The following is an 8,829-nucleotide window of genomic DNA, read 5'->3' as shown; positions in this document are numbered from 1 at the left end:
CCTGAAGATAATTGGAAGGTGATCACTTAAAAATTCTGTGCGACAATGCACACGGACTTTTAATTTTAGTCATTTCTAAGAAACCGTGCTGGTATTGAAGAAGTTTTGATCAAACGAAACTTCTCGGACGCTTCAAAAAGTACCTTTGTTTTCTTGTTGAAAAATGCTTAGTTGGAAAAGTTAAAGTTGCATTCAAGTTTTTAAGCGTTTTTTAACCTAAAATATTATAAGGCAAATTGTTAAAACTCGACGGTTGTCACGTTTAGTAGTAAAAAGATTTTGATCTTAATTGCAGCAGAAAATTTAAAGATATGTTATCACATAAGAAAATGACAGATTATGCCAAGACTAAATAAATTATTTGGTTGCAGACTAGATAGCACAAACTCGTTCTCCAGGCACAGAAAAAATAGTTTTTTTTCCGCCATTGATTTTACTGTAGCTTTGTTTATTGTTAGCAAAATCTCCCCAAAATGTTTCGCTAAAAATAGGGAGGATTTTTATGCATGGTAGTGTATTTTAAACAGGTGTAAATTTTGTTTACATTTTCTTACAGGTAAATAGTCATATTTTTTAGTTGTATAAGGGTTTCGGCAAAGAGAGTTATGCAAATTCATAGACCAGTTCCGTTTACGGTCAGTGACAGTGGATCTGGCATTTTTGTGATCGAATTCAACTTAACCAAATCAGAGGATGATTCTACAACTGCTCACAGCGGAGTGACTGTCGCAAGTACAGAGCCATCTCACACTAACAAACCTAACTTCATGGACCTAAGCGTCACTGCTGGAGTTTTTATGGTGCTCATGATAGCGATTGCAACTGCCATTCTATTGTGTTGTTGCAAAGTTTACGTCATTTGTAAAAGAAGACAACGACAAAGACAAAGACATTTGGGACGTAATGTAAGTAGACTTAATTGTGATGGCAATACTTGTTTAATTGATTGACAAATTGCAAAGATTACGTCAATTTTGGATCTGGTATCCACATCGTGTCAGTGATGATGCATCCCAGACAGCAAAATCCGTCATTTTTTCATTGATTCAACGTCTGATGACGAGACAAGCCCTTTCTTGTTGCTAACACACTCCTCCAGTTTTCTGAAATCAACAAATTACAGTGAGAGTTAAAGTTTTCGCATTGTCTGAATGACAATGAATTGAAACAAATTTATGGACTGTGTCACCAAAGACAAAAATAGGGCATTTCATTTTGTAATACCTGTAAAAACGTACAACTTTTTGAATAGAAGCTTTGTAAGTAGAGTATCTGTAGCGTTCGTCCAACTATATGCTGGCGGAAAAACCATAACATTTAGACTTCGACAGTGCACGCATAAAGCAGTCATGCATTGCAAAGCAAAGTGTCACCATAGATTAGATTAGAGTTAGACCATAAGGCATGTCTCAGATTGAACATGTAATCCTGTAGTTTAAATCTGCCTTTTTCAAATTTTGCAAAGATGTATTGGATAAACTATTGGAGCAAAAATAGCGCAGTTTGTATTTCTGTTAGAAATAGTATCACTTATAACAAATGAACTCCTTAGACAGAAAAATCCATCATTTTTACATTGATTCGACGTCTGCATGTAGCCTAATAAGCATGCTTTCTGTAAATGGTAAACACAAAGTTCTCTGACATTAATTAAATTCGTTTGTTGTAACGAAAATCATGATATATTGCGTAATTGGTAAATTTCTCATAAACTGGTTGTTACATGGAATGTCAGTTACATTTAATTGCCAGTTGCTGCAAACACATAACTAGCGCGTCTTAAACCAAGGATTCTTAAGAAAACAGTTCTTGGACACACGTAAAAGCCGTTTATTGTCGGACCTGCAAACGCGGAATTTTTTTCAATTAGACATTATATATATCTTGTTTGTTCTTTTAAGTTTTCATGTTTCTGATTTAATTCATTTTTAATACATTTTCTTAGTTTAGAATACGTTGTCATGAAGTTTTATTTTTGTTAAATTTCCATAGTTGTTAGAAAAAATGTTGAAGCTTGAATTAAAGAGACAAACAAATGGCAACATGGTCAGTGGCGGATCCAGGAGGGAGCAATAGGGGAGATCGCCACCTTTAAACACAGAAAAATAAGTTTATTTACTTTGTACTTGCAAGGTCGAATTAATTTACTGTAGACCTATACATTATTGTGTTTGTTAAAATCGCTTCCCCCCCTTATGGCTAGTTGCTGAATTCGCCCCTGAACATCATTAAAATATGAAGATATTTGTGAAAGCAATATAAATTTATTGCACTATCTAGCATGCTGTGATATCTCGCATGTTGCATCATCGCTTGTAGCATAAAAACATCGATTCTGTCAAGAGACCAAGAATGACTTGGCAAAATTCTGCCTAAAAATAATAAATTATTTTTCTTTCGCCAATTATCGCATAAACAGTCACTGGATGGGAAGTGAAATTGCGTCCAGCACATAATGAAAGCAACATCTTGGTAACCAAATGCTCGAATAACTTTAAGCATAGCCAAAGGCATACCTGAGGTAATTTTCTTCGGGTATGTAGACGCCTAGTTTTCGAGAAAGGCTATTTTAAAAACCGTAAAAAATAATCATGTTTGAAAATAGAAACATCAGAAAATTATCACAAGTGTAAATGCCATGTTTTGCTTGTTTGGCCAACAACCTGCTGCAAAATAGCTGATGTTTCACAACCGGCCAAACAGGTTTATTTTGCTGCCAATAACCAAAGAGAAATGCATCCAAAGAAACTGAACCGGTCAGATGATATCGATTACAATAGTGCAGGGATGGCGAACCACTGACCCGCGGGTCACGAAGTGACCCATCACAGATTTTCAGTGACCCACTTGTCTTTTTGAAAATAATGAAATTTAAACAAACATTTCAGCAAAGAATAAATGTTTCACTAAATATGTGTAGTAAGGCCCCACCATATTTTAATCTAATACCGTACCGAAGTGCCATATAGCTAGATCTACCATACGTCCCGGTTTGGCCGGGACAGTCCCGGTTTAAACGTCTGTCCCGGTGTCCCGTCCCGGTTTAAACGTCTGTCCCGGTGTCCCGTCCCGGTTAGCAAAATGTCCCGGAATTTTACTTTAGTGAAATTTTCAAAATTAACTCCAACCTGATGCAAAATTATGAAATAATTCCGTCCCAAAAGGCATAACTTTGCTTTAACTCGAGGCTTATTTTAATATCTTAATTTTTTTAGCTTATTAGGTTGAGTAAAATATCGCGCATAGCTTAAGAAATCCTTTAGTTAGGGAATAATGAGTGACGTTTATTGCGTCATTATTCTATTGACTTCAATGAAACGATGAAGCCAATGGTTTCTGAATGCATCCCCTTATAAATGTTTGACTTGTGAGTTAGTGTTATTTCTTTGTTCTCAGCAGGGCCGGATTTAGCTGATGGGAGGCTCGGAGCACTTTTAGATCGGGGGCCCCCCTGCAAAAAATTTGTCGCGCCTACGGCGCGTAAAACCACCTCTGCGTCTACAGTACCATCAATCCAGCACTGCACAGCATTTTGCAGAAACTTCAAAGGCTGAAAGGAAGAAAAAATAACACAAAATCACATTTTTTCCACATCACATTTTTTCCACCCTTCAAAAGTCGGGGTCCTGGGGCACTTGCCCCCTCTGCCCCCCTCCCCCCCCCTAAATCCGGGCCTGGTTCTCAGTGTTTGTTCTTTCTTTTTTTCTTATAAATGTCTGATTTGTGACTTAGTGTTGCTTAAATTAACATGTATTTTCCTTTAAATAAAGTAATAAAATGTTTTATTTAATCTAAGTAGAATACTTTATTATGCAATATTAAAACTTATAAATATAAATATGGAAAAAAAACTTTCCAAGCTCAGGCCTTCGGCCTTTCGTCCGGTTATTTCATTCATAGTTTTGAGTTTGTCCCGGATTATGCCCAAGAAATTATGGTAAGTCTACATATAGCAGTCTGACACAATTAAAGCCGTAGTATAGTGCGTTATCAGTATCACGGCAAGTTACTGGGTGCTTATAACGTAATAAAGCTATTGTGTTCTTGATTGTTAGCAAATCATGTTACATTTTTGTACCCTTTAAAAGCAAACTGCACTCAACAACAACATAAAATAAATTCAAAAATCTATTCATTCTGAAAACGCTAGTTAAAATTTTGACGTTCTAAATTCTGCAATTCGAACTCACGAATAAAATAAATTCTTGGAGACTCATTGCGTTATCTCTGTGCCATCGAAGCTTCGTTACGCCAGCAGCGTATCTGCTGTCACAGGGGTTATAAAAATTTAAATTAAATAAATAAAAACATAAGACCCCTGCAGATGGTCGTGACTTTCATGCTGTTGAAAACCATGCTGAAAATATAATTCTTACAGAGTGGAACTCCCTGCCAAATTCGTTTGAAACTATGAAAAGATTTGCGGTAGCTCTGTTAACGTTGTTTGGTTCTTCATATTCGTGCGAATCTTTATTTTCGCACATGAATTTTATACAATCAATTACACGGAATCGTCTCAGCTCAGACATGAGTGCTGCATGTGTGAAGCTAAAAACTACGGATTACCAACCAAGGATAATAAGACTTGCAGAGAAGATGCAGCAGCAAGTTTCGCATTAACATGTAGTTTCGCATTAACATGTAATTAAATGTATGACCCACTTTTGCTTTTTCAAGGATTAAGGTCTCTTTTGTGACCCATGGACTAAAAAAGGTTCGCCATCCCTGCAATAGTGTCACCATATGTCAGAAGGCCATTAAACAAATCGCGTTTAACGGTCTCAACAACATCTGTTTATGCCTGAGCAATTAACTTTCATTTTGACGTCACAGGAGCAATGTAAATATGATCGAGTTTCTTTCTTGTGTAAGTCGTTACCAAGACTAATTTTTTCTCTTTTAGTGAAGAAGCTGTAAAGTTATTGAGATCGAAAACATAAAATTGTTGTTTGCTGTGTTTTTATTTTCAGCTGCACAAAGCATAAGCAATTAAGCGCGTTAAAAATAAAGGAGTTTACTCTGATAATGAGCTTAGTTTGCATTCTTAACCTGGGGTTCATGGACCCCTTTGGGGCTCAGTACATTGACTTTAAAAAAGCAATACGATTATTGCCTCAAACTAAATTCAAGAGTAATTTTGAAAAATTCTTATGAGGGATTGCCATGAGACGTTCAGGAATCCTTGACTTGACAATTCCACAAAAAGGATCAAAAACCATGGTGTTAGATTGTTTGAGAACCTTTCCTTTGACATCTGTTGCTTTGCTATCAGAGTATTACTTTGTTGAAGCTAAAACTATTGACAATCTTGCAGATTAAGATTAGTTTCAAGGTTGAGTCACTCTACCAACATCATATAAGATTTCCACGAATACAGGGCATGCCAGTCGATATTTCAATTTGTTTTCTATAGGTTTGACGCAGTAAGCAAAAAATACCCGAGGAGTGTTGTCAACAGCATAATGAACCGCAATCTATCTTTTTGTTACCGGATCAATTCGGTTTGCCTTAAACCTCATCAATAGGTTTTGCATTTTATGACAAACGCCGCACAATTTCAAAACATATCATTTTGTTATTGACCTGCGTTGGCCCTTGCTGTGTATTTAACTGAAAGAAAGCCTTATCTTGTTTAGAGCGGTGTTACGTCGATGCTGTCATAATTGGGTTCAAACAACATATTTTATGGCCATTTCATTGATTTGTTGTTTTTTGAAAACAACTTGCCGAAATGACAACAATGTTGAAGAAAAAGTGAAGATGAAAAACGGATGCTTTTGTTGAAAAGAACACAAAAACATACCATGTACTTTACTGGCTGCGGTAAAATAACTCGAAGAATTTTGTGTTGAACAACTAAAAATTCTCAACCCTTATCACCACGGGTCGACTCTCGGGCTGTGCGTTTGAGCAACGCATTTCAAAGACAGCTCAGTGGAATCTAGTCGATGGAATAATTCACAGACAACAACACTTCAACAACAAACGAAAACATCACTCAGTCAATCTCGGTGACCGGCCCTGCGTCAGTGGATCAAAGCCTTTACAAGTATGCAAAACTTGCCAGGATTAAGATCGCAAAAGACGTTTTCTCAGTCCGAGAATAGAGTTGCAGAAATTTAACTTATACAGTACCGGGAAAGCGTCTTTGAAAGTTTAATCCTAACAGTCTTGCATGCTTGCAAACCCTGCAATGTAGAGACATTGAACGACTGACGCAGGCCCAGGCACGAAGGGTGAAATTGTCAAAATGGCCAGACAGCAAAATCCGTCATTTTTTTATTGTAGGCCTAAATAATGTAAAAATCAAAAATGTGGAAATGACGTATTTTGCTGTCTATCTGACACATATTGAACTTAATTATTACCGATGCCTGAGCCGCCAAAGCGTCTTTCCAAGGAGAAGTTAGATAGCTGCTCTTCAGCTATGAAAACAAAAACTCAACATTAGCATTCATTTTCGGGACCTTAAAAAGATTCAAAAGTACTCCCTGGACCCTTAACGTTAGTAGGCCTTTCACTAATAAATGACAAAGCGATTTAGAGCAAAGGGGCTGATGGTTAAGGGATTTATGACATAAAAATCAAAGGTAATGCTTAATAGTGTACAACTTGTGTGATAGTAGACCATGTTGTATGCAGAAAACCATATTGTAAGTACAACATTAACTAGTTTTTAGTAAAATTTCAAGATTTGTTTTATAATTTCAGCAGCGAACGCCAAGAGGTATCCATCAACACTTGCCACTTGGGTACACGTACAGCGACGAACCACCCAGCTATGCAGATATTCTCTCAGGAAAGATTGCTTCCACGGTGGCAGTGCAAACTGAAGGTGAGACAACAACCAATAGTAGGATAAATAAAAATATAACAAGATTCTTTGTTGATTCTACTTTGACCAATGTCACATCATGGCGTACTTAAACGAAATGCATCAATAAGCCTCTTACTGTAATTTTCTCCTCTAAAATGCGACAAGTTAGGCCGTATCTAAAGTAGGCCATGGTCACATCAATGTGCAATGTTTTCGTCTTACTTCTGCCTACGTGACTAAACTCCTTGTGGCGTTACTCTGTATTTTGAACGTTCACCATGACAAAGCTACCAGAGATGTTAATTAGAAACTACGTTTACACTTGACGACAAAGAATTAATTTGTGCTTATGAGTCATTTTTTATTACCGTACAATCCATCCATTTTTTACATTAATTAAACGTCTACAGACGTTGGATACAAAAAGGGTTAATTTGCTGGCTTGGTTAAATGTCTATTGAATGTTACATTTAGTATCTTGTGTTGGTAGAATAGTAAATAAAAAGGTCAAAATTAATTGGTAAATTTCACGGGAAAGATGCTTCTCTGTTTAAAGTTTGTAAAACAACGTCCTTTCAATGCAAGTCTACTTACTATGGCTGTTGAAAACTAAAAAGAGTTTGAAAGTATTTTTATTTAAAATTTTGTTTCGTTTTGTTATCTTGGTTTTACTTCGAAGCTTCTTTCTGAAGTTTCATTTCGTTTCGTCTTGAAACAAAAGCAATTTCGTTTCGTAATGAGCTCGATCAGAAACTTTTAGGGATCCAAAATTTAAAAAGTACAAAATTTGAAGCACTACAAAATTTAAAGAGTCTGACTTTACGCCATGTTTTCCAAAAACTGCTAATTTTATTTAGGCAGATGTGCCCAACAGAAAACATTAAGCTTTCCAAATTTTGGAAAAGTTTTCGAAACAAATCAAATTTCATTTGGCTTGATATTTTTCTTCAATGTCTTGATCTTGATTTCATTTTGTTGCATTTCGAATTAAATTTTTCATGAAGATTTTCGTTTCACGTCAAAACGTCTCTCAGCACAGAACAAGATTTGCTTCGCTCAGAGAAAAATTGTTTCGAGGAGCAATTTTGCTAGATATCAATTGCTTATCAAAGTCAAGCTTTTGGAAAGATCGAATCAATTACAATTGCAATTTTCCGAATCGCTGGGCGACAGTTTCGGTGCCCGCCTCTGAGTCGGTAGACCTGGGTTCGATACCTTGTAGAGTTATGTTAAATCGCGTGAAACTGATGCTAAATCTTCCTCTTGTTTACCATTTACCGTGGGAAAAATAGATTCATAGTGTTGCTGCTTTCGGATATGCATTTATCTGACTGCACTGAAACTGCCTGCTTATGGAATACTATAAGTTGCAAACAGTGCCTACCATTATTGGATACAGCGTTATGTAAAAACACGTTTTATATACTAACTCAGAGAATTTGTTTCAGATTGTGCTGGGACTATCACAAACTATGGAACTGATCCTAAAAGCACCGAAGAAGCCATCGCTGTTCGCTGGTCTTGCAATGATGATGACACCGATTCAATAGCCCCTCCTCTGTATTCTTGCGTTGTTTTTGAAAACGAACACGATTCAACAGTTGTTGAAGTCGATCCGCCATCTTATCAAAATAGTGTCACAGCGCCGTCTAACGGAAGACATTCCAGCAACAGTCGTCTCGTTAACTCTGTGTCACAAAAAGTATTTAGTGCACTTCACAACGTGTCAACGTTTGTCAAAGGAAACAAAGGAAATGACTCTTCGTTGCCAAGCAACGATTCATCAGCAGAGATAAGTTGCGATGGCAACGTTATGAGAGGTGTAGACCCTCACGAACCCTCTTCCCAATGCTCTTCAATGTTTTCAATTCAAACTTAGCTGAATTTTTTTTTGCGTTTTTGTCTTTGTCACCATTTTTTGATTCGTTTTTTATATAAACGTTTATTTACCAAATCAGTGTCTTGTTTGTCTGCTTTACTATGTTATTGTTAATGGATTGACGACGCAGACT

At 36.6% G+C, this 8,829-nt stretch overlaps 1 protein-coding gene across 2 annotated transcripts; it reads left to right on the top strand.

The window, feature by feature from the left end:
* Positions 1–563: 563 nt before the first annotated feature.
* On the top strand, positions 564–8,762 carry LOC145782554 (uncharacterized). Of its 2 annotated transcripts, none has more exons than XM_082594359.1 (3): positions 564–905; positions 6,715–6,835; positions 8,266–8,762. In XM_082594359.1, exons 1-3 carry the CDS (start codon positions 606–608, stop codon positions 8,694–8,696), a joined length of 852 nt encoding a protein of 283 aa, XP_082450485.1. In that variant the 5' UTR covers positions 564–605; the 3' UTR covers positions 8,697–8,762. The 2 variants fall into 2 exon arrangements, with proteins under 2 accessions (XP_082450485.1, XP_082450484.1); XM_082594358.1 differs by having other exon boundaries at positions 6,712–6,835.
* The last annotated feature ends 67 nt before the right edge of the window (positions 8,763–8,829 follow it).

Source organism: Aplidium turbinatum, chromosome 13, assembly GCF_918807975.1.
Source record: "Aplidium turbinatum chromosome 13, kaAplTurb1.1, whole genome shotgun sequence".
In the NCBI taxonomy this organism is placed as follows: Eukaryota; Metazoa; Chordata; class Ascidiacea; order Aplousobranchia; family Polyclinidae; genus Aplidium; species Aplidium turbinatum.
This window is presented reverse-complemented; position numbering and strand designations above follow the sequence as displayed.

Coding starts and splice junctions, on each gene's coding strand:
- LOC145782554 (XM_082594358.1), top strand. CDS start 606: ATGCAAATTCATAGACCAGTTCCGTTTACGGTCAGTGACAGTGGATCT. Junction 906..6,711: donor AAAGACATTTGGGACGTAAT/GTAAGTAGACTT, acceptor TTATAATTTCAG/CAGCGAACGCCAAGAGGTAT. Junction 6,836..8,265: donor GGTGGCAGTGCAAACTGAAG/GTGAGACAACAA, acceptor AATTTGTTTCAG/ATTGTGCTGGGACTATCACA.